At 38.4% G+C, this 26,802-nt stretch overlaps 1 protein-coding gene across 2 annotated transcripts in view; it reads left to right on the forward strand.

Annotated features, from left to right (window-relative positions):
* Positions 1-26,802, forward strand: part of RAPGEF5 (Rap guanine nucleotide exchange factor 5) — a 264,461-nt gene that overhangs the window by 212,523 nt on the left and 25,136 nt on the right. For both annotated transcript variants that reach the window (XM_075587143.1, XM_075587142.1), the window contains 11 exons: positions 1,481-1,625; positions 3,978-4,075; positions 5,276-5,306; positions 6,857-6,935; positions 11,135-11,284; positions 12,591-12,682; positions 15,856-15,978; positions 16,726-16,904; positions 22,043-22,133; positions 23,012-23,062; positions 24,638-24,725. In XM_075587143.1, coding sequence (XP_075443258.1) covers positions 1,481-1,625; positions 3,978-4,075; positions 5,276-5,306; positions 6,857-6,935; positions 11,135-11,284; positions 12,591-12,682; positions 15,856-15,978; positions 16,726-16,904; positions 22,043-22,133; positions 23,012-23,062; positions 24,638-24,725 — 1,127 coding nt within the window. The remainder of the gene's footprint in view (positions 1-1,480; positions 1,626-3,977; positions 4,076-5,275; positions 5,307-6,856; positions 6,936-11,134; positions 11,285-12,590; positions 12,683-15,855; positions 15,979-16,725; positions 16,905-22,042; positions 22,134-23,011; positions 23,063-24,637; positions 24,726-26,802) is intronic.

The following is a 26,802-nucleotide window of genomic DNA, read 5'->3' on the forward strand; positions in this document are numbered from 1 at the left end:
GATAAGACATGTCGCAGGCACCTGTAATTTATAGACTCGATATTGTTTCTAAAATTCATGGTATGCCATTGGTATCAATAAATATACCTTAATCGCAAGTGATGAGGCTACATGCTGGGGGAAAAAACACATGCATAGTATTTCACATTTATCGTATTATGACAGTTCCATGATTAATTGATTTCATTTTCTGCTTCAGGAAATCTAATGCATTTCACTCCTCACCCACATGCCATTTTCACATACTGGCTTTCGGGAAGGCACAGTGCTTCAGGGTAGAATGTGTCACAGATCATCCAACATGAGCATTAGTAGATCAAACAGCAGGCTGCACACAATTCATGCAAATAGTGTTACCTAAGGATTTATTTTCAGGTGTAACAAAATATTGGCAATTAAAGTTTCACTGAATACAAACATGTTTATTCTGGCATTGTCATGTTTTAGGAAAGCCGCTTAGCACGAGCTTTCAAACAAGATCAAACACATTTTAATGTAGAAGAGCTGTGGCAGATTTTATTTCAACTTCTTTGTTAGCATAACAACCTGCAGAAAACAAGGGCTAAAAATGTGCAAACTTCTCTTTCTAACATACACAGGGGTGTGGGTCTCATAATGCCAAGTTACATTTAGGGCCATATTTACTAACTGGCGCTATTGCACCTTCTATTACCAGAAGACACCTTACATCACATTCAAGTGAACAGGCTGTAAGGAGTCTCCCTGCCGCAGCAGGTGTCTCATGATCTAGCACTGCTTAGTAAATACCCCTTAATGCCCGGTGTATTTAAATTTGGTCCAGAGAGCATAATAACAAATATCGTGGCTGAGGAAAAAATACTGCACTCAACATGCTAGTGATCTTTGAAGCAGTTTTAACAAATTCCACACCACTTTGCGGTATTGCTGGTTTACAAACTGCGGGACTGCAACTGTACAATGTAGTTTGGCAAGTAAATGTTGACTGTTTCTCTTTGGGACTGTTTCAAGTGCTGAGCTGCAAAATGCGCAGCACAGGTTTGCCTACAAAATGACCAACAAGCCTATAAACATATATATTCTTTGTGTTGCCCATAAAAACTACAATATTGTTCACACTTTTTTTTTTTTTTTAACTCAGCGAAGGATCTTGACAATGACAAATGACTGTGATTTTATAGTACACAAATAGAAAAGAAAACATATGCACAGGAAGAAGAAATTAGGTTGCAAGCTGTCACGAGGTGAACTAATTTTGGAATGGTCTGCTTATTCAATTTACCTAGCATAGTTTCAGATACTAGCCGTTTGTGGAGTAGTAATGTCTCTGGTGACTGAAAGCCATCTGCGCAGTGACCCCAAATAGTGATTGATGAACAGTAGCAGGAAAGAGTCACTTTTTTAGGTTTACCTTTTCAGAATAATATTCTTCTTGCCGCTACAATTGGTTGCTCTTCTAAAGCACACGAGATTTTCTTGTTGTTCCTTGACCTTAAATTACCTATTGTGCGAAGAAATATGACGGGAAAGCAGAAAGCCCAGAGGCTCTGGGCACAAAGCGGAAGGTCTTGCTTCTTGCCTCCCAGTGGACTGCATTGTACAAGGACTGGTTGCATGAAGATGAGCATTCCAAGTTGTTCTTGAAGGTAAGGTTGAGGTTTTGGTTTTACAAACATTCAACATCTAGTTTTTTTGTTTTTTAAGAATAGAGAGAGGTTTTCTAAAATAAATCCAGTTTACTTTAAAAAGTGACATCATTTTGTAAATCAAAAAGCAGTGCTCTTCTAGGTATGCAAATAATAAAGTAGCGATACTTTTTTACCACCTTGTACCGTCACACCTCTGGTCATATAGAAGAATTGTATGCCAATGAGCATACCCTATTCCCCAATCTCTGCTAATATTAACACAGAGAAATAATGTTACATTATTTTAGTCATGTGAATACCTACAGTAGTAAATAAAAGTTAATTAAATGAACTTTTACCTAATTTTTAATATATAAACTTCTTAGAAGCACAAGGGACCAGCCAGCCAATGTAGCCGCCCACTAATGGCTACAAATAAATGTATATTTGCCTACCACTAGGCACCGTGTGCATACCAAAGAGGATAGATAGGCATTGCTTGATAATGCCTTACTAACCATTGATAAACAAGGTTTTAACCATCCACTCCATGGCACCAACCCCCATCACCCACCATCACAATCAACACCCCCAAAACACCTAACAACCATCCCTCCCTCTAAGAATGACAGCCCTGTTAACCAAATATGGCTATTAGGGTTGTAGGCTATGGTAGCAATAAAAAAAACATACAAGTACATATTAAATATACCATACAAAAAAATGATTAACATACATTATATTTGATATATAATTACATTTGGACCCACATTTAATAAGTGGTGCTATCCACCTTGTGTCAGAAGACACCTTACATCATGTCCACGTGAATAGGCTGCAAGGATTCTTCCACGAGTGTTCTTTGTTGAATACAATGTCCAAAAATTATTTGCTCGTAGCTACATGATGGTCTAACAAAAGTGGAAAAAAATAAAACATGCAGCCTCAAATGAGGCCTACTCTAGCACCCAATGGTCTAAATCCAATCCGATGCCATCCATGTTTTCAGAAACCCGATGTTCAATCCTAATTTAAGACATTGAACCTCAGTTGCCTAATGTGTAATATTTTTAGGGTTGTTCCTGAAAAATTAACCTTTTTTCCCCCTATCTTTCTAAAAAGAGGCCCATTCTCAATGTCTGACACTGATGTGTTTGTGAAAGAGCAGGAGTCCTTTACAGGGCTGTTGCTATCCCATAACATGATGGTCAAATCATGGTAATTTAACCAATTAGATTGCTTAATTAACCATTGTAACTGCTCTTACCAATGATGTAGGACGTTGGTGGGATGTTTTTCTGCCCACTCCTTTTAACAATGTATGTTACACTCTATGGAGAAGGCAAATACATATATGTGCATCAGCTTACAATCTGCAGTGTCAGGAGGAGTACAAGAGGAGTAACATGAAAGACATATTATATTGCAGTGTATCAACATATGCACCTATATGCGCCATCAGATCTGGAATGTTTAAGTAGAACTGCACGGAACTGCTTTAGTTTTATTTTTCAGGTTGCGATATAGGGTGTATTTTATCAGGGTATACACTTTTTTAAATTACAGGACTCTTCAGGGTGTTTTTCAAAATGTACCCGCATTCTGAGAATTGAAAGTACATGTTAATTTAATATTATCAGTGTTAAATCTTCGCAAAAATTCTGTTTTAAAAATAGAAAAGGGCTTCAAAAGGTTGACAAGAACCAGCTATGTTAGTAGTGAACATGTTAATCATGAGAAACACCATATTACAATACCTCGTTGTGAAATGACCATGTATGGTTCTGAAAGCATTACATTTTATATATGAAGTTAAGCTGAAGCACCAGTTGCTCTTAAATATAATTTATCTTGGTTTGTCAAGATTAATCCGTATTTCTAAGAACAGTTATACAAATTTCTGCACAGTGTTAAATGTTACACATCTGCTCTGTGTTTAGATGTAGAATATTTAATGCATGCCTTTGGAAACCTTTTGCACCGTATTTTCATTACATGGATATAAAATGTACCTTTCTGCAAAAACATCTTTGAGTAACATACTACTGTACATCAAACATGTGAAATTCAGTTTTATGTGTGTGCTTGTTATTGTTACTTATTGCTGCCATTGTACACATTGTTAAATGTAGAGAAACGACCGGCACATCAAATCGTTTCACAAATGAGACACAATCTTATTTGAAAACTGACTAGTTGGGTACAAGGAGACAGATTCAAGGTTAAGTTTTCCGATTCCTACAACATTGGCATTTTGTAACGTGTATGTATTTCAGCACTGCATGCTGCTGCTTGATATTGCCTGGGGTCCTTCGATGAAATATGCGAGACATTACAAACGAGGCATGACATGGGTGGTTTTTTTTTTAGACTCTCTATCGGTATGTGCTGGATGATGTGTATGAATATCCCATGTTAGAAAAAGAATTAAAGGAATTCCAGAAAGTTCTGCGGATCCATCGTCGACAGTAAGTGTATTATTATTATAAGTATTATTATAAGTATTATCTTATTCTCTTGCAAACCGTGAGACTTATCCAATAACAGCGAGAGCTCATTTGTCATGCCCAGGTTAAAAGTTCAAATGATAAAGCATTGGACAGGAAGATTAACATAGAAATGCAATCAATGCACAAAGGCTTGAGGGAAGGGAAATATCAACTCTTGATAGGAAATGAGGGGTGTGAGAAATGAATGTGTACTTGCATTTTTAAATAAAGAATTAAATACAATTAAACGTACGCTTTTTTTCTTCTTAAAAGTGACTGTCTCGAACCTCGGCTTGCAGACACAGTCAGACCATCTTAAGCATACTGTACATATCAGTCTCCTGGGTTAATTTCTGCTTTTTCACATCTGTTGTGGAAAAAAAAAAAGGCAATCAGAGGTTTTAAGAACATTCATGCAAAAAGAGTAGTGTTGCGCTGAAACCTTGTATATAGTATAGGTGTGTGAGATATTTGTGCCCAGTGGCGAGTATTGTTAATAATGGACGTTTTCCGCAATAACGTTTTTTACATTAATGTCAACATTCTTAAAATAAACACTACGCTCCACAATCTCATTAAATAATTAATTTGTCCACAACCTCACCGCACCAAATTACATCAACATTTTGAACATTTCATGTGCATCAATTTTTGGTTATTTTTTTTATTACAACTGATGCTGATCTCCTAAGCAAAGAGGCTAATGCCTAATGGGTGGAATAAATTACACAGTGAGAAGGAGAACGGCACCAGGGGGCAACTTTGAGATTGCTTATGGTAAATGTCTGCACAAGAACAACTGATGTGACCTCGTGTGTAGAGGTTAAAGGGCAGTATACATAGATGAATATGTATAAAACACAGAAATAATTGTAAAAAAAAAAGTATAATGTAAAAAAAGCTTTTGCCTACATTAAGAATAAAATATATACAATTACTTCCTTTTTAAATACTGTTTAGGATTTACATAGGTGATGTACAGTACTTTGAGTTGTGGTATGAAACGTGGAGGCTCATGTCTGTATGATAATATGTCATTTTTGGTATATGTCAAGTTTGATCAATATTAATTATATCATTGTAGAGCCTGAGCTTCATAAATCAATCATTTGTCAGACATGTGCAGTATAGCAAATATTGTGTAAATATTTTTGATCTGTGTTTTGTCTTTTTTTTCAGCACTGTTGATGAATATTCTCCTCATCGAAAGGTACTTTATATATACATTGTACATGATATAAACTCACCTTTTCCTTCATGCTTAATCTTGTAAATGACAACTGATATTCACTCAACACACAGTTGTTGGAGTGATTTAATAACAAATGAATCTCAGAATTGAATGATCTTCTTTACCATTGAAAAACAAAAGCTTTCTTGTACCATTATTAGAACGTTTTATATAATGTTTGTGCTTAGCATAAGGTATGTATATTGAGTAAAGCAAACATAGAAAAAGCTCAAAGTGTAGCACCGTTTCATAAAACTAATTTTAAAAAAATTGATGATCCCACTCCTAAGCATGGATATTGTAATCTTGCTTGTCAAAATATAGCCTTGGCTCCATAGAAACACTACCCTTCATAGTTCAACATTGACCCACCATCTCCTCAGCTGTCCAACTGTACTCCTGTCCTCTGAGTGCAGACTGACTGCATTCTTGCTGTATTTTAACATGCAAGATGACCTTGTTTGTGAGTGTGGTTATCTATCGTTTCATTATTAGTTATATAAAAGGATGCTACACTATTAGAGGGTTCTCTGTTTTTATGCGTTGCCTCTCTACAGTTTTTGTTCATATGAAAAGAGGTGGGAAGAGCTCCCTAGAAAAGCTGCAGCAGGATCCCCCAGTATTTCAAGCTCATTGTGACTGGACTGCTTTATAAGGGAATATTTGTCTAAGCAATAGGCAATTTTATGCTCATTTGATGGGACTTTTATTTATTTTAAGAGGTAATATTGATTTAAGACTCTGATGGACAACCTATTGGTATTTCTCCTTAGCGCATTACAGTGGGTTATATTGTTGGTAACTGAGAGGACCAGAGCTTAGCCGGTTGATTTCAACTTTTGCTATATATTGTATTTAGTATATTTTTCATATCCTTTTTGGATGTCTGGAATCTCCTTTCTTTTTATTGTTAAATACATCCAAATATTCGTATATATCATTGATATGAAACGATACATTCACATGGTCCTTACATCTAGGGAATGCTTATGCAATGCATAGATATGAGCTACAGGGATATCACATAAACATGAAGTGATTGACTCCCCTAGCAAAGAGCAGGTACAAAGTTTGTTAGTGACTGGAAAAAGACATAGCAGTCTTAGGACCTTGTTGTATATCCGCTGTAGCGGCCATTTTCTGTCAAAGCTCCCCATATACTTTAATGGCGATTTTTGGCCCTGAACAGCCTCTTTGGCGGATATACAATTAACCCCCTTAAAGTGAAATACATTCAATTAAGATATGTCATGGGAGGAATTAAGAGATAAGCCAATAAATGGCCTGGTTCTAAATAGTGTAACATTTGAACGGAAATTAAATGTGTTCTCTTCTATCACTGTGTATTAATAATGCTCAACTTCCCCTCCGTTTAGTACTTAAGGAATTAGTCCAGTTCACATAGCCTGTGTTGGATGGGTGGGTTTCCTTTTCATGCTTTTGGCCAGCTCTTCCTGGAACGTTATATACAGTCGCAAATGAGATTAACACATCAACACTGTATATTGTTCTCTGTTTTCTGCCTCCAGAATAAAGCCCTTTTCCACCAATTCAGTCTGAAGGAGAACTGGCTCCAGCACAGAGGAACTGTAAATGAAACAGAGGAAAGTAAGTATGTGCTAGTGGTGAGTGGGGGACACTGCAATCTGATTACACCTCACACTAATGAGCCTCGCCGTTTACGTAAGAAGAATATACAAGAAAAAACAAAAAAAAATGCGCCAAATGGGATGTTACTATGAATGTGGGCAATAAGCAGGATTAATAATAAAATGTATATATATATATATATATATAAAAAAAAAAAAAACATGTGACATGAACCAGTCCGGTGCGTATAGGGTATTGCTAAAAAGAATATATATATGAGTGAGACAGACACAACCCAATGAATGGTGCAGCTTCTTAAAACAGGGAACCCCCAGTCCCTGATAGATACGTGGCAACAAAGAAGAAAAAAGTTAGAAGCGCAGTCAATACGGGGTTGGGGTCAAACTCTATATCTTTATTATTATATCTTGTCCCAGGAATAACCCTCTAGGACAACAACAACATGAAAATCAATACATTAATGGTATTATTAAAAACTGTGCAGATGAAGCTGTTTGTGCAATTGCACTTGATGGGTCTCCAAGGGGTTAAAAACGGGAGTAGCCCGATAGTTAGTCTCAGACTTGCAATCTGTGCACTGCCCGGGCTATAAATCAATATGGCACTGGTGCAATGATATCCCTGACGAAGCCTTTTGGTGAAATGCGTAGGAGGAGGAGCAATAGGGTGTTTGCTTCCATACAGTGCAGTGGAGTAGAGCTGTCAACACCATACGCTGGGCTCCAGCTGATCAAAACCTGTTTGCCTGGTCATCGGCAACCAGCAGGAGGAGGAGAGCTGACAGACGAAGCCCAGAGACTACCGGGAAGGGTCTGTGCGTCACAGCCGGAAGTGACATCAGACCCGGACACCCGGAGGGCTGTCTGCTATCGTGCGCCCTAGCGCATCTGAGCAGCTTGCTACGGAGCAGATTTCGGGGCTAAAGAATACTACTGGACCCCAACGGACCAAAGTAGATCAAGGGTGAGCATATTGAGCATTGTCTCAACCCTGGGGTACCCCCCTTTTACCTAAAACCTGCCCGGGCAGTGCACAGATTGCAAGACTGAGACTAACTATCGGGCTACTCCCGTTTTTAACCCCTTGGAGACCCATCAAGTGCAATTGCACAAACAGCTTCATCTGCACAGTTTTTAATATTACTATTAATGATTGATTTTCATGTTGTTGTTGTCCTAGAGGGTTATCCCTGGGACAAGATATAATAATAAAGATATAGAGTTTGACCCCAACCCCGTATTGACTGCGCTTCTAACTTTTTTCTTGTTTGTTGCTACGTAAGAAGAATGTTGGAAAGAAAAAACCTGGAGGAAAAACACAGGAAAGCCAAGCTTCAAAATATTTATTTCATTTTTCCCCAGTTTTCACTATGTATGGCTAAAATAGGGATTCGTACAGATGCCTAAACTGTGCTTGAACTTTTATTCAAAGTGATCTCCCCTACTAAAAATAGAAATGAGGCCATGAAGTCTGAGGACATGATTATGTACAAGATAAACACATGAGCAGTTATGATGTGACAGTAGGTGTTCCACGATGTGTTAGTATGGAGCTGTACGGCTTCAAAATCCATAGAAGTTGTGTAAATGGGAATCAAGTAAGTCCATTATGTGAAAGCTAACTATGGTGGGGGATTAAGCTTACATGCAGGTCTCCTGCTGTAGAAGATGCTTCTCGTTGATGTTAGAACATCTCCCAGTCGGACTAAAATGATTATCTAGAACTTTATTTTATTCCATATATAGAGCATTTGAATTAGCCACTTTGGTGTGACATTGATGCTAATAGAGACTTGTACAATATGTGCTTATTGTCCGTAAATCAAGGTTTACTGTACACAAATATATGGTATGAGGAGTGATTATACTGTATGGAGCAATACTAATGGAGTTGCTTAACAATACACAATATTGGTTGTGTATCAATTTTTGCATTGTTTGAAGTAATTTGTTTTCATTTTTCTGTGCAATGACTTATTTTCTATGAAGTCTGCTTCACATATAAGCCCAAAGTTACTACACAGTGCTAATGTTTAGCATAGCTTAGATGCATATCTATGCATATTTATACGTATACTGTGCGTATGTCTGCCACTGCAGACCTCTTCAGAACGATTATTATATAAAATAACTGGTGGAGAGAGAAGATAACACATACACTGTCACTCATTGAATACATAGACGGGATTTACATTTTTGGATTATATCCTCCACTGGTGTATTTTATTATCATCCTGTCTTGTAACTGCAGTTATAATTTTGCGATGTTATTATTACTGCTTCTAGATCTCGCAGTTCTCATACAGTATGTGTAATTATCTGTATTGTTTTAGTGTTTCATCTGTTCTGTGCGTTTCGAGATAAACACTGGCTTACATGAATATTCAAACATCTTATTTGTAATCAAGACATTTTAACCTTTTACATGCTCCCTCAGCCATAGCTGTATAGTGCTATTTAGTTTTTACATCAAATTTTACTATTAAATCAGCAGAAGCTGTACAGAATACACTTGTATCCTCTAATTTATCCTTTCGATTTAAAATTTACTCACCTCATTGATGGAAAGCTCTGATTAGCTCCACTGAATAATTTATTACCAGAAATGAGAATTTTCATTCAAACAATAGAGGAACACATTACAACTCTCAGAATAAAATTGCCATTATCAATAAAACAACAGCTTTTAACCAAAGTAATATTTAAAGTGAACTTATTCCTATTTAAAGCCGCAATCCCAGAAAAAAATGTTTACGTAATTGGAACCACCGGTTCTGAACCGTGCTATTTTCAGCACCGGGAACCTTTTGGTTCCCGTGATAATTAACCTTTTTAGTGCCAGTGTTCCCCATGGAGAATCCATTATGGCTGCTATTGTCAACCAATTTGCTCTAAGGGCGTTTGTCAAGTTGTGATTTTGTTTACTGGCATTATCTGCAGTGCTAAGCAGTGTGAAAATGTCTATTCCAAGTTGAAACTAGGTTGATTTCCTAGAAAAATATAGCCAAGATGTTGAGGTGACAATTTATTAACAATCTCAATCCCCTAAATCCCACCCTCAAAAAAAAAACCAAAACACTAGAGATGGGAAACATTATAATGCTGAGAAATGTCTAATAAAAATTGTACCGTCACAAAATCCCTGAAACAAAATCAGTTGAAGGATGCGCACAGCAGGAGGCAAACTGGAAAAGTAAATCAAGATTATTATTATATTGTTGCTCAAGGCTTGGCAGGCACGCTAAAGCTGACAGCATTTAATCAATATAAAAATAGAACGGCGCGGCAGCTCCAGTCTGTAGGACTGGGTTTTGTATTCCGCGCGCACTTTATGACAGAGTGGGGCTTCAACGTTTCGGGGTTTATAAAATGTAAAAACGGAAAATAAGACAACAACTTAAATACTGGAGAAGTAAGCAATGCCTGCTTGCACCTCTAGCACTTCTGGGGTCTTATGTTATTTCTCACTTTAAAGGACAATGTATGTTTTTTCAGGGGGGGGGGGGGGGGTGGGGGGAGGGAAACATTTTACACTGTCTCCCTGGAAAAGAACATGATGTATTGTATAGTGATATTGTGTATGTAACCATTTGCACTGTTCCTAGCTCCTTCTTGCTAGAGGTAACAGAACAGAAGTTGCTAAAATATGCCCCACCATTCTCTAGCTCACAACTAATAGAAGAGTCTTTTTGCAGACGAGCTGGTTTTCCCCTTCCTGTTTTTAAAAACCACCTGTAGACTATTCCAAGCTCCCCCCTCCCCCCCCCCCCACCCCCTCTCAGCCATGATATATTTTAGGAACCGACAAGATGTTAAAATACATTGTTCATCAGAAAAACATGACATTGACATTTCGGAAAACACCGTGTCGGTAGCGGGAAATACTATTTCCTCACATTCCTAAACTTCCTAAGCTCATAACTTTCCACTCAAATGGACATGTTTTTTTGTTTTTTTAATTCAAAATCAGTGTAGCAATGAAAAGGGGGGGAAAAATGGAAAAACAGACATATTTTACAGCATGATGTATTCAACCACACGAGTGTGGTTGTTGCAGTGAGACAGCTATTTTGTTTGCCAGACTATCTCTTTTCTTTTTATACCATACATAGCAGAAAAGTAGAAAGCTGAGAGCAGCAGGGTTTTATTGCGTTGTGCGTGGAATGCTTACCTCTGCACCCTTCCTTTTTTGTGCAGTTTTCTGCCGTGTCTACATAACAGATCATTCCTACGTAAGCATCAGGACTAAAGTATCCAGCACTGTGCAGGACATACTGAAGATAGTGGCTGAAAGGATTCAGCATGCAGAAGAAGACCTGGCTTTGGTCACTGTCACATTCTCTGGGGGTAAATGTGTTTCTATTCTCATTCCACCATTACAAATGTCTCTGAAAAATGATGGTTGACAATTGCTAGCGCAGGTACTGATCCCCCCCCCCAGGGGATGTTCTCAGCTGGATGACCACAGCTATTGTAAAGAATTTCTAGCTGAGGGTTGTTTCCATAGCAACAGCTAATTCGGAGGTCCCGATAAATACTCTGAGACATGGAGTGCAAAGGACTTTTCTGTGCTTATAAATACACTTCATGGATTTGCACATTTTGAATACACATCATATTTCCATATCTGAAATGAACGTGACGGGGTTGTAGGAAAATAATTTCTGAGAAACTATTGAGTTCTCAAGCAGTACTCTGGATGACTAGTCTAGACTTACACACGACAGAATGGAGAATATGCATGGTAGAGGTATTTTATATCCAGGCCCTCTGCTGTGGAGCATTTATACTTCTATTTCATTTAGTACGTCAGTATTGGAAAGACCCAGGGCTAGGAGGTGTAATCACATAATAGCACTGCGAGGGGGAGATGGGAATACTGCGGAGGCTTATGATGTTGAAAATGCTGCATTACAAAACACCATCCCACCCCTAGGTTAGAGGCATGCTTAAGACAGAACGAAGGTTTTTCCTATGAGGATACAAGGAAGCTAGCGTTGATGCAGATGTAGCCCAACTAACATTCCCTGTCTCAGGAGGCCTCTTGCTTAAAATGACTACGGCAATCTCCAACCAAGGGGAAAACTTAACGTTGAGTAAAATGAAGCTCATGGTTGCACATTCTCTAGAGCTGCAGGAAAAAAATGATAATTTTCCTGCAACTCGAGAGAAGGTAAGTCGGGCAACAACTGTATGTTGTGTAGAGCTATTCTACCATACACACTGGGGTCTATAAGTGTGTTTTATCTCACTGCTCCATTTCGTGGAGCTCAGTTGCATCATACTGTATGTAACAAAGCATCTCTTACATCTGGTGCCACTTTACATCTGGTGGATTTCTACACAAAAAAAGGATGGCACACAATGGCGCAGGCTTTGATGCATTTTGTAATATGTGCACCATGTAACCATCCATAACTCCTCCTACTGACCCTCCCCAAGTCACCAACTGGTGCAGAGAAGGAAAAATGAAGAAAAAAACCTTGATAGAATATTACAATTTTGCTAAAGCATTGCTTTGAAACATAGACCCTAAAAGCATAAATAGCGTTTTGCATTTCTCCTGGTCATCAGCCTCCCTTTAAACCATGAATTAAAGATATCCAACAACTACAAGAATTTCAAAAAATATATTCTTCCTTCATTCTTCTAGAAAAACACGAGCTTCAACCCACAGAAATGGCCCTCTCCAAATCTCTGGACTCATCAAGTCGCATATATACTTACAGGAAGAGTGATACATTGGTAAGTGATGTCTCTACCAATACACAGGTGATTATATTTATAGATGGGTGGAACAGTCCAAATACGTTCACTGGAGTTTTCCGGATGGTTTAAGTCAAATCCGTCTGCCCCACCAAAAACTGCCCATGGATTTGACATTAAAAAAATCAGAGCGTATTGTTAATAATCTGGAAGGATTCCAAATTGCCTTTTTACTTTTCTTTTTTTTTTAAATGGGTTTGAAGCAAGGGGTCTCCGGAGCTGATATCAATGGGGTTCAGCTCCGGAGACCGCCTGCTTTAGATACATAGGCAAGATAAGCTAAAACAACCGGAAATAGATGATAAAATAGTCATTCCATTACATTACAGTACATATTAACCCCTTAGTAGCCCACTGGTCAACTAGTCATGGGTTTTCATGACTACCTGAACAAAGCTGGCTACAAAGGGATTAATATAAACATAAACTTACACTACTTACCCCCCTTGGCCACCTTAGTGGGTAGTCAAGTATAACCATGCAATGCTTTACTAACCGCTAAGGTAACCAAGGGGTTAACCCCTCCCGCCACCAAAGGGCACTTCCCTCCTGCCCCCCGGAGGTTTAGCCACTCTCCCCCAACTCCCATCCCACCCTATCCCCATCAAAACAACCCCACTCCCACAGTAATGGACAATAGCCCTATTAGCCAAATGTGGCCAATAAGCATATTGCCCATAGAAAAGCATGACAAAAAGACATTTAACAAACTACACATTACAATAAAATAAGAACATAATCAAACTCTAGCCTTTAAATCCATTGTTTATCACTGTGCCCTCAATGGAGGCCTAGATAGCCATATTGTCAATCAATGAACACCCTAAATAAATAAAGGTATTATTTACCCTTGCCGGAATGAAGCCCATCGTCCTTGGGGGCACCAGCAGATAATGCCAATAAAAGTGCCAGTTCACAATCAGAAAATAAAAAAAATTATCCTAGCCCGATGGCCAATAAAAATTTGTATCCAAACAAAACATGAAAAATGAATCCCTGCCCGATATTGGTTTTATTTTTCCTGTTCGATATTTTTTTTGTGCCATCGGACAGGGAATCATTTTTCATGTTTTTTATTTATATTTTTCTTGGCCATCGGGCTAGGATTGTTTTTTTTGGGGGGGGCATTGGCCCTTTTATTGGCATTATCTGCTGGTGACCCTGAGGATGAGGAGGGTTACCTTCATCCTGCAGGGGTAACTGAAAGAATGGAGATCGATTAATGTTCTTATTTTATTGTAACGTATATTTTGTTAAATTTATTTTTTTCATGCTTTTCTATGGGCAATATCCCTATTAGCCACGTTTGGCTAATAAGGCTACTGCCCATTACTGCGTTTGTTTGTGTGGGGGCGTTGTTTTCTTATGGGTAGGATGGGTGGGAGATGAGGATAGTTGCCCCTGGGAGAGTGGTTAGGTCTCCCCAGGAGGGAAGGCGGGTGGCGTTAACAACTTGGTTACCTTAGCGGTTAGTCAAGCATTGCATGGCAATGCTTAACTAGCCACTAAGGTGACCAAGGGGTGTAGAGTACAGTAGGTAGTGTAGTTTTATGCTTCTATAAACCCCTTTGTATTCCTTTTTAGTTAGCTAGTCATGGAAACCCATGACTATTTGACCCGTGGGCTACTAAGGGGTTAATATGTACTGTAATGTATTTTAATGTCTATTTTATCATCAATTTCAGGTTGGTTTAGCTTATTTTGCCTATGTATATATTGGCCAATATATACATAGGAAAGACAGGACTAGTAGATTTGACGCATTGGGGCCTCCTGAGATGGACCCCATTCATTGCTGCTGGTTCCTTAGATACATACCTTCATAGGTGCTGCTGGTATCTCTCTGCAGTTTAAATGTCACGGTTTCCTATCGGCCCATGTGACCGGGACATTGAAACTGAAGAGAGATACTGGCACCCCCTACGGACATGTGTATCTCGGCAAGGAGGGCGTCCCCAGAGCTCAACTTAATGGGCTTCAGCTCCAGAAACACACCTGCTTCAAACCTATTTTTTTATTTAAACTGATCCGTGCAAATCCCTGGCCCAAAAGAACCGGACAATCCGGGGCTGATTCAAATCTGCCCAAAAAATTTCGCCCATATCTACTTTTGTTGTGAGTGATATGCTCCACAATTTGCCAGAGCGGAGTTTATGCAGTTTTGACATATGAGAAAAGACAAACAATATTAGTAACATTGAAGGCATTATAGCTCTTAATTTGTAATGGAGCCTGTATGACGTTACGTTGCTTCGCGATGTGTTGTGTGTGTTTATGCTACTACGTCTTTAAACAGTGCACTAAAGGCACAAATATTAGCTGTATGTTCGAAATTGAAGGTCAGATAATTAGTACAACTACTGTTTTAAGGAGACAACCGTTAAAATATAAAAATATTGAAGATACCTGACTTATTTATAAAAGAATATAAACATGCAGGAGCTGTTGCAAAAATGTAACTGCTGCTGTATTTTCTTTTAGCCTCTTCTCAATAATATATTGATGATTATAAATCATATGTGTCTAACCAAATTGTAATACAAATATTTTTAAAATGTTTTCATAAAATAGCATACATACAGTATATGATAGGATATGTCTGAGACTACACGTGTGTGTTTTACAATGCGCCCTTATATACATACAAACAATAACGTATGTGATCATGTGCCCAGTATAATAGTTTCCCTTTTAAAGCCTCTTGTTAGTTGCTCTGTCTTTTACGAGCCAGACATGCATTGTTAAAATTGATTGTTTTTATGGAACACTTGTTGTAATTATTTTCACTAGATAATTACCTTGCTAACACCTCCAATGTATAAACATCTGCATGGCCTTTCAGACCCATCCGGCACTAAGGGAGTTAATTGCCATATGAGCTATATTTATTTTCATTATTCTATCTGCCTGGTCAGTTTATTTATAATTGAATTGCAGACCAGAGTGCTTTATTCAATGAGTAACAATTTATCACACTCTTGTGCTTTCAAGGCCTTCTCCTCAATTGACTGAATAAGCTCATTGAAGGTGAACAACCATGAAAAAATAAAGTGCACTCAGAGTGGATTGCTTTTCTAACCATTTCCTTTTGTAATCAGCATCTTAGTCAGACCAAAACATTTGCTCAGGGGCTTTTTTTTTTACTCGTACAGAACCCATTTGCAGAAAATGAGGAGACACAGCACAGATCAGTAAGAATTTTGGGGATGAATACATGGGATATCGCCTTGGAATTAACCAATTTTGACTGGAGTCTCTTCAATTCAGTGCATGAGGTGAGAAACATTAGTGGTGTGAGCAGAACCAGTAGTAGAGAACGTTTATGTTTATGGGAAGATGTAGGCCACTGCTTTATTCACCCAGTAAGCATTTCCGGCCCCTATTCAATATCCTGTGAAGCTGCTTCTCTGTGTCCGGGTAGGGACCGAGCTCAGTTCAGATCATAGGGGCTCAAAGATCTCCAGGACATTCAGAATTAGCTCCACAGCATAGTGAAAAGGGGCCTTTGTTTTAAAACACTGTACTTAAAATTTAGCTAATTATTAAAAAGTGGATTGATGACTATATAAGGAATGCGCGTTCTTCTCTGCCATTTTCAATGCATGTTGTGGTGCAGATTACTGTTCACATCAATGGCCTGGAAGGTGTTTTGTAAACTAGCACCACTTAGTAAATATAGCCCTATGTGCTCTGTCAGCATAACTGTTTTTGGATGTCCATGAACTTACAAGACTAGCCTGATTCCATATTTAAATTTATAGAAGAAACCTTTGAGGTTTTGAAAGCTCATTATAGCAAACGTGGTATAATAAAATAGCAATAAAATGTTTTCTTTTAATCGCAAGTAAGATTTTGTCCAATAAATGCACTGTCAGTGGATCACTTTATAACATGTCATCATTATATTAATGAACAGACCAATGCATTGTATTTAGTATCTTAGCATGTAATAAATACATTTTCAATGACCATAGGAGAAAAATGAATTCTCTCTAATATAACAATTGTCGTCTTTTTTGCAGCAAGAACTGATTTACTTCACTTTCAGCAGACAGGGGAAAGGTGAAAACACTTTGAACCTGAGCCTTCTGCTTCAAAGATGTAATGAAGTTCAACTCTGGGTAGCCACAGAAATCCTGCTCTGTAACCAACTTGGAAAACGGGTGCAACTGCTCAAAAAGTTCATCAAAATTGCTGCTCAGTAAGTTTTTCATTGTTGTTTTTCTGCCACACATTCTAATCAAGACCAAGGTGGTGCTTTATCATATACCCCTTTCCTGTGCTACAGGATCCCTTTATGCCGTGTCGGGGCGTTTTCAGCCCGAAACGACTGATTCGGAGTATATACATACATATATAATAACCTGCTAAACCTTTTATAAGCTTTTATACTGTTAATCTACTATATATAACAATTAATTCCCCTTGGATATTGTAGAGGCTATCAGTCATATAGCTGCAAAACAATGAGCACTGTTGCAAAAACTATGTAATACAGCTGCAAAAAAAGGGGGGGAAAAACAAAATCCAGGACGTTTTTGCTGGATAATTCTGGTGCCGTTTGCACCATTATTTTCATGTTAGCGTAACTATCATTTTTCTACCAATCAGCTGTAAGATGTGTTTGTTTGGTGTATTCTCATTTGACACACATTTCTTGGCTCACACCATCTCCACAACGGTGAAATATGTGGCCTAGCACAAATGATGCAGCATAACTACATGAGACTCGTGATACTGTACATACTGTCATAGAAAAGTAGCATTTCCGGCTACTCCTTTTTTATTGTTTTTTTTTTAAAATATCCATCCAAAGCTGAATCGTGTTTTTTTTGTTTTTTTTTTAGCTCCGGGAACCCTTTGGTTCCTAAGATACTGAAAGGAAAAAAAAGGTGTTCTCATGTACACGCACCTATGTGCGTTGGGGGTGCGCTAGGATGATGATGATCCTTAAAATGTTTATATAAGATATCGGAAATTAATGTCAATAGATGTATATAAATGAGTTGCACCAATGAGACCCCTAAAAAGTCAAACAATTAAACATTATGTACTGTAAGGTTTGGGGAGTGCAGGTATCACCATGTGAAAATGAAGCAAATAAACACTACATAGCACAAATATGTTTCAATTGGGTCTCTAATAGTAGGAATTCAATAGAATGGGAACTCACATTTTCTTAATTTAAAACTAGCATATCCCACAATAAATGTGCTTCTGGACCATCAAGCGTCACTTCCTGGTGGATGGTTAAGCTCTGGTTGCGATGTTCATTTCCTCAGATAGAAGACAGCATAACCCACACTGAATGTGGCTCTGAATCGTACAGCTCCTCTTCTTGGTTCAGGGGATGGTCAAGGTCGGATACTCTCTCTGCTCTCAATGAGGAAGAAAAATAACCATAGTGCGCACTGTGTATAATAGTTAAAGTGTAATAATACAACTAACAGCGCGCTTACATAAATGATACAGGAATGTACACATAAAACTATAGATAAGTGGCGTCTGACAGCCTCACTGCTCCATCTGATGCCGGTGTCCTTGTCTGCTGTGCTCCCGGCGTCGCGTCACTTCCGGTGATGCATCTCATCACTTCCGATTGCAATCGATTTCTGCGGAGAACGGGCAGCAATCCGGCAGCCACGGAGGGTGCAGATAGAGCCTACTGAATCCACTATATGTTTCGCTTAAAATAGCTTCATCAGGCGTCCGCTGCTTGTTTTAAATTAAGAAAATGTGAGTTCCCATTCTATTGAGTTCTTACTATTTGAGATCCAATTGAAGTATATTTGCGCTATGTAGTGTTTATTTGCTTCATTTTCATATGGTGATACCTGCACTCCCCAAACCTTACAGTACATCCGTCTACAGAAGAAATTTGGACCTTTCTCCATAGGGTTGAGCGGCAATTTTTTCACTTTATTATTTGCACATGCACTTGCACTTTATTCCACATTAATATTCATTATTGCACAATTTATACCTTCTTTATACTGTACTTTCTTTGTGATTTAATATTGTTATAACAACACATCACTTTTCACTAATATATATGAGCGCCTATGTACCATTTTTTGTCACAATTAAACATAATGCCAGATGCAATAAGTAAGGTAATGAATATTGACAAAAGATGAAAAAGGTGTGCAAAAAATGTGTAACCACTGATAGCTTTGTCCATGTAGCTGCAGACTCAAAGCACACACAGTAGGGGCTCCTCGTCAACTGCTTGAATGGTGATACAAATGTATCCACACCCAAGTCAGTGTAATGTGTAAGGGATACAATCTGTGGTTAAACAGATTCCTCTTGAAAGATATTAAAAGTCCTATGGGTTTTGTTGGTTGATGCTGCCCCAGATGATAGGATACCACTCCTCTTCAGTGAAGAAACATGAAAAAAAAAAAAAAAAAAATAGGGGACGCAAACCATGTAAAATACTTTTATAAAATGTAATTTAAAAAAAATTATATACAATTGATAACTGTGCACTTATCCAACAAAAGATAAAAAGGTATCTTCGCCTGTTAGAAACTCTCTAGTCTCTCTCCTCCTGCATTCACCGCCAGCTGGATTCCAAATGTCATAGAATTTTCTTTCCCGGGTAACCACCGGACTTTGTGTTGGTCTCTGAGTTGAGGCACTGCACCGTTTGTAGGCTGCAGACCCCTGCTTGCTAGCAGGGGTCGCAGCTCTGCCCGACGACTGCCCCTCTCTGCAGACCGGCGTCCTCAGTGTTGTGGTATCCTCCCGGATGTGATGTTACTTGACTCGGAAGTGGTATATCCTCTGCAATGCTCCAGCTTCCCAGATACTGCAGGTGAGAGGTGACTGAAGAGTGGCCACACCTGTGCCTGCTAAACTCATACGTGTTTTCCCACTTCAGTGGATTCATCAGGGATAAATATATATATTTTTGTAGTGAGAAGAGAAAGATAGTGGATGGTTTTTATAAAAGTTTCACGTAAAAGAATTATTGAGCAAAACATTGATAAACTTCCCTCTTTTTGATAAATGACTTACTATGGAGTACATCCGCTTACTTTATCACACTATTTCTATTCACACTGTTTTTGTATTGTTCATAACAAGTTTATACAAATCATGCTGGGATTTGAAAAGGTTAAATAGAAGAGAGGTGGGACACTGCTCAAACCATAATATCATGTAGGAGACCAGATAGAAAAGAGCCTGGTGCACAGGGGTAATAGCTATATAGTAACAAAAAAAGGTGACAGATGTCACTGAAGTCCCCTATATATTGCACTCAAGGCTAGGTGAAAAGTACCAAACTAGTGTCAGAAAGCGTTTGTTCCAAAAAGTCTAAACCCTAAAAGTGTCACGTTGAAGACACAACAATTTAGCTAATCCGAATAAACATATACAGATGTATCTAATAATGAGTCAATAGTATCACCCAATCACAATGATGGGGAACAAACACGTATCCTGAACATATAACACACAAGTGAGGTAAATACCTGAAAGGTACGAGTATACCACAGTATGGACCAATACAGGTCCCAGAAAGATGGTAAAATGAATACTAGGGGATACAGATACCCATTGAAAGACTAGTGTCTAGGTAGATGACCGAAGTAAAGACCATAAATCCACAGAAATATGTCTCGTAGCCTAAAGTATAATTGTGATATCCACAGTTAAAATGCAAAAATTGCCCAAAAAATAAAAAAAACTTTAATAAATAATTATATCGCCGAAAAACAAGAAAAGAGGAAAAAACACACAATTACATATTAAAATGCCCCTGAAAGGGGAGTGGGTGGGAGAGGGTAGCACAAAAAATATAAGGGGAAAAACACTAAAAATGATCGTAATGATAAATCAAAGTGTGAAATCCCTAATGTGACTACTAAGCAGCTAAATAACCCTGTTGGTATAGTCAAAAAGGAGCACAATATAACAGGCAGGACGTATATATATGCAATATAGTATGAGTCCAATCATCAGGTGGTAGCATAAGTATATGTACTGATCCACCATATGGGGGCAAACCAGAAAACCCCAGGCAAAATCTCATTATATAGCTGGGGACACGAGCGGCATCAGTCGCTCCAAACCACCAAGGTAGACAATTACAATGTATACAACCGTATATCTCGTGCTGCTGGTGCTCGATCAGGCTATAATAGTATCCAACAGGGACAGCTCAACTCCACAATAATCCCGCTCACGGACGCCCACTAGTGACGTCACGCCCCAACGCGAGTTTCGTGTGACGCTTCACACTTCATCAGGGGGGGAGGAGCTAACATTGTGGATGCGGGATCTATCGTGGGATCAAACGTGTTTGTTCGCCATCATTGTGATTGGGTGATACTATTGACTCATTATTAGATACATCTGTATATGTTTATTAGGATTAGCTAAATTGTTGTGTCTTCAACGTGACACTTTTAGGGTTTAGCCTTTTTGGAACAAACGCTTTCTGACACTAGTTTGGTACTTCAGCCTTGAGTGCAATATATAGGGGACTTCAGTGACCTCTGTCACCTTTTTTTGTTACTATATGGGATTTGAAAAGCACAGATGTGAATTTAAGTTAATAGCAATAAGATATCTAAATGATTTTTAGGTTTTATGAAAAGACGGACAGAATCAGCAGCTGCAGAAGTCTTGCTCTCTCTCTGATTATAATTCCTGAGATTTGAATCTGTCCCACTGGGCCCTCTGATTTACTCTTTTCATACAGGACTCTCTCTGCCTACGACTTCATTAGAGTAATAAATTATCATCGTCCCTATCACAGTCTATGTGCAGCAAACAGGGTGATCTATTATTCTGATTGGTGATTTAACCCATTCAGTTCCAAGGGATCCAGCAACTAATTGCATTGGAGGAATTGTCACTCAAGTCTGTAAAATACAACTACAGATGCATGACCAAACCAAAGCCCGACCTCTATACTATTCATTGTTGTTGAGATGTTTTTCATAGTATACTGTACAGAGATTTGTGAAGAAGGCAAAAGGTTGCACGAGAAATAGTCAATTGTTGAGGCGGTATAAAGATGCTTCATATGCCATTTATTATTGGCATATGAAACATTCAAATGTACAAAAATATTTATACCACTGTTAAATAATAACGTTACTAAAATGTAAAGTTTTACCCGGCTGTTTAACATTGCTCCCGGCCTGTAAAACATTCTTTTGCTATCCATTGCCAACAAAGCTGTGAACGGCTTGTGTACAGTCAGTATTTCACCTTTCAAATCCAGATGGCAGAGCAATCTTTAAATATCCATAGGATGTTTGCTAATCAAGCCTTTATTAGAAAGTACCCATTTATTAAAGTTACTTGTGTTTTATTTTTCAGTTGCAAAGCTCAAAGGAATTTGAACTCTTTTTTTGCCATTATAATGGGTCTGAATACAGCATCCGTCAGTCGGCTTTCTCAGACTTGGGAGGTAAGATTTGTAGTCTCTGAGCCCAGAATAGAGTATAACACCAGTATTTATTTTATAAACTACAGATTGCTATTTGGCTTATCATTGAAATACAGGTTATAGGTAGTAAATAAACTACAGTAGTAGTGTGCAGAACAAATTAGATTTTCAATCTAACCCAGTAAATTCCTTGCAGCCATGAAAGTTAGGAGTCTAAATTAAGAGGAGGCTTGGTCAGTTCACGTCTTTCAGTGTTCAAAACAAATCTAAAGATGTCTGTATAATTCATATTCCCCACCTCCCCCTTTAGCTTGTGTTTTCAGAACTTCAGTAATAGTATGAGTTCAGTAAACTTTGTTACATTCCTTGGTATATAAGACCGGATGATGGAACAGACTCCTCATCGATCAACGGTGTTGATATAGTATTGAACCACAAACTTCAGGAAACCTCGCTTCACCAAGGAGTCTTACAAATGTCATCCCAACTGACTCTAGTATTCAACACATTTCTTACATACACATCTTTTAAAAGATGGAGTTGATCCTGCAATAAATGCCAAGGTCTCCTTGCTCAGCAGCCTGTGTTTGTGTTGGTAATTGGGCTCAGTAGAGCAGGATACTGTGGACCTTTGCCCGTCTGTGCAATTACTCTTACACTTTTTAGAATGATGACAAGTAGCAAATGCAAGATACTACCCTTCCTAATGCTGCGTCCCACAGGGCAATCACATCTGCTCAGTGCTGAGAAATATCTACAAGATCAGATTGTACTTGCATTTGATATTCATTACACACACCCACTGCAGTGCAGAAAGATCCACGTAGAGCCTTCAAAGTCTAACGTTGTTGTCTTACTATGCATAACACAGACTGTATTCTCTTTCTTTTCATTCCAAGAAAATCCCAGGGAAATTCAAGAAACTCTTCTCTGAACTTGAAAGTCTGACGGTAAGCCCATCATTTCTCTGCCTTTAATACGGTACTACGCATTGACTCATCAGACCCAAGATGCATTTGACCTGCCTGACTTGCACTTGGAATAAATGCACTTATGCTACTACTACTACTGTATATATAACACTTAGATGACAAGCTCTTCAGAACAGGGTCTTCCTTTACAGTACAGTATGTTGTCATTTACTTGCTTCTCGTATTCACATTTGTTTGTATCTAGTTTCTCTTTGTTGAAATTGTGTAAAGCGTTGTGTACACTCTTGGTGTTATATTTATTTAAAAAAAAAAATACATAGTCCAGTGAAAAAGTACTTGCAGTATGGCCCACATGGGTGTATGGAAAAGCCAAAATCAGACATAGATTTTAATATCGTATTTCTCAAAAATGACAGTTTTAGTTTTCCTTCAAACTGTGTATAGAATAGTCTAATTTTGATTTATTAATTTTACAAGCTACTGAGCAGTTTTGCTGAAACATTGGTAAACACAATCGCCAAGAACTGCAGTGTACAAACATTCACAGAGATCTTTGCTTTTTTTTTCAAGGTTACAGTATATAACAAATAAACAATAGTGTTTCCATTCTACACTTGAAGGTAATCATCCACTCCATGTCTAACTTATTAAGTACTTGAATAGAAATATTGTGCCCCAAATGCAAGTTGGGCAAAGGTACATATTGTACACTATTCTGCATGGTGTCACACCTGTGTGCCAGGGCTGGCCTTAGGGCAATGTGAGCAAGTCTACGCCACCTTGGGCCCCACGCTTCCTCCTCTCCCTCCTCCTGTCGGCACCGGGATACAACATCCACCCAACCAGAGAGGGGAGCTCGAGGAGTGAGCACGGGCCTCGCCTGTTCTCCATCTCCCCCCACTGGTAGGTGGGTTGACTCCCAGTGCCGACAGGAGGCGGGAGAGGAGGAAGCGCGGTGCCGGCAGAGAGAGATTAGTCTGTGTGTGTCTCTCTGTCTGTGTTCATTTGTGAGAGGGGGCTTACCTTTTCCAGAGAGGCGTGCCTCCGATAGCATCACGTTGCCATGGTGACTGGCATTAAATGATGCCGGGACGTCATATGATGATGCGTTGCCATGGCAGCGTGACGTCCCATACCGCCGTTATGTCATGATGCTGCAGGAGGAGGGCCGCTCGTCAAGATATGTCCCTTTAACTTATTTACAGTGGGGGTCCTGCTTCCAACATGCTACGTTGGGACCCGAAATGTCTAAGGTCGGCCCTGCCTGTGTCATTTGTTTCTAACATCACATTATTTGGGAAAGGTGCATATTTCAAATATTTTTCATTAAAATGTGTATGTGCTGTACATGAGATATTTAAACAGAAATCCACCGCTTTCTTGTAAATTGTTAAATGATAGAATTAAATGGTAAAGACTTTTTCTACTCGTGGCATTTTTATTCTTAAAGAACTTGTAGTATGACATTTTAGATGCAAAAAGCTATTTTTGTCCTTAAATTCTAAATATGTTTAAAATACATCTGACTGGTTGCGAATGATAAACATTTGCTCTAATAGGTGATTGACTTTTTGTCCCCATCCTATTTTTCAGGATCCTTCTCTGAATCACAAAGCATACCGGGATGCATTCAAAAAGATGAAGCCACCAAAAATCCCCTTCATGCCCTTACTCTTGAAAGGTACTCCTTATAATGCAATCATATTTCCTTTAGTGGGACAAAATAAACTGCAAGATGCATCAAATAAATAAATCCTACTGATTTCAATGCAAATTTGTTCTTGATACAGTACCTACTGTGTAGTGAAGTTATTTTCCCCCCAGAATTACTCCACTTTTGTGTTAATACATATGCCCCATAGTAGTTGTCCCAATAAAGCGATAAAAGTGGTTAATGTGAAACATGATGTAGAGATCAAGAGAAAGTGTGTATCAATAAGGATGGAGATTGTGGTCTTGAGTAAATACTATTTTATTCAGCCTTTGAGATGTTCCACAAAATGGCATAGGCTGAACTCGATTGACATATGTCTTTTTTTTAACCTCATCTACTATGTAACTACTCTATGTAAATCAAGTGAAAGACACGGGAACCCAAGCTTGTTGATGAATTACAAGCATATAAAATGCATTATGCATTTGAAGATTAATTAATCATTCTTTCACTCCGTTGTTTCTGATCAAACTGAAAGTAAAGCATTGAGCATAGTACACAGCAAATAATTTAATGACAGTTTAAGCAAAACGGCTGCAGTCATTGATAGGATTTGTGCTTCAATGATTTGACCATTTGTAGTTCTTAAAACACAGCTTTATCTATGCTAGTTTAAATGAATATTGCATATATGCTTTGATAACTTTGAAGTCTGTCAGAGCTCTCTTCAAGCATCTTTTAATTAAAATGTAAAGCATTTTTTTGTTCATATGAATACTCATAGAACTCAAGAATGTCAGGGATCTTAATAAAATAGCAGATAAAAAGAAAAGAATGTGTACGCAGTAAAACATTTTTTATATGAGATGATGTGTATATGTATATATGTATGTATATGATGTGTGTGTGTGTGTATATATATATATATATATATATATATATATATATATATATATATATATATATACTGTATGTGTATATATATATATATATATATATATATAATTAAAAATATATATATATTTAATAGATGAGGATGAAAAATTGACACATGTCCATCGATCCTAACATATGTTAAAATTAGACGACTTATCCTATATTTGTATTTACAGTATTTTGATACAGAGAAAGGGAAACAAAAAAACCCAGTGAAACATCAACAACTGATGTCTCATAAGGGGAAAATATATTCCTTCCTGACTCCAATAATGACATCAGATTTCTTCCTGGATCAACATCCTTCCCATGTTTACTTATTTGGTATATCCCTGTATACCTTTCCTTTGTAAAAAGATGTCTGACCTTTTTTTGAAGATATCCATTGTAGCTGCCATCACAGTCTCCACCTTTTAACTGCCTTAAAAAATCCATTCCTATGTTGCTGGTGAAATCGCCTTTCCTCCAACTTTAAGGGATGACCCCATGTCATGTGTACTGCCTTTGGGAATGAATAGTTAGTTAGAAAGCTCTTTGTATCAACCCCAAATATATTTGTATATAGTTATCATATCTCTTTTTAGACACCTCCTTTTTTTTTTTATATAAACTAATCTAATTTAGCTAGCCCCACCTCAATTTTTCCCTTTATTAAAGTGGTGGCTCGTTACTTTTTCTAGTTCCATAATGTTTTTGATTTTTTTGTAGTGGTGCTCAAAACTATACTCCATATTTAAGGTGTGGCCTTAGGCTGCGAACCCGCTGCGGCCGGCGGGGCGCGCGGCTGCGGACCACCAGACCCTTGCCCGAATGGTCCCTGCCCCCGCTGCCTCCTTCCGGCAGGGCTGACTATGTACTGTGACGCGTCAGCCGGCCGATGCTGCAAGAATCTAGTGATTTTCGGCGTTGACGCGTCACGTGGTACGTGAGTCAGCCAATGGAGAGGAGGAGAGGGAAAGAGCTAGATGAGAGGCGCCTTGGGCGGGGAGCAGGGAAGGAGCTGCAGGTAAAAGTGTGTGTGTATGTGTGTGTGTATGTATGTGTGTATGTATGTGTATTTGTATATATATGTGTGTGTGTGTGTGTATATGTATATGTGTGTGTGTGTGTGTGTGTGTATGTGTGTGGGGGGGTGGACGGCACCACGATCAGATCCCGCCCCCCTCCC

This window comes from Ascaphus truei, chromosome 2 (genome assembly GCF_040206685.1).
Source record: "Ascaphus truei isolate aAscTru1 chromosome 2, aAscTru1.hap1, whole genome shotgun sequence".
Taxonomy (NCBI): Eukaryota; Metazoa; Chordata; class Amphibia; order Anura; family Ascaphidae; genus Ascaphus; species Ascaphus truei.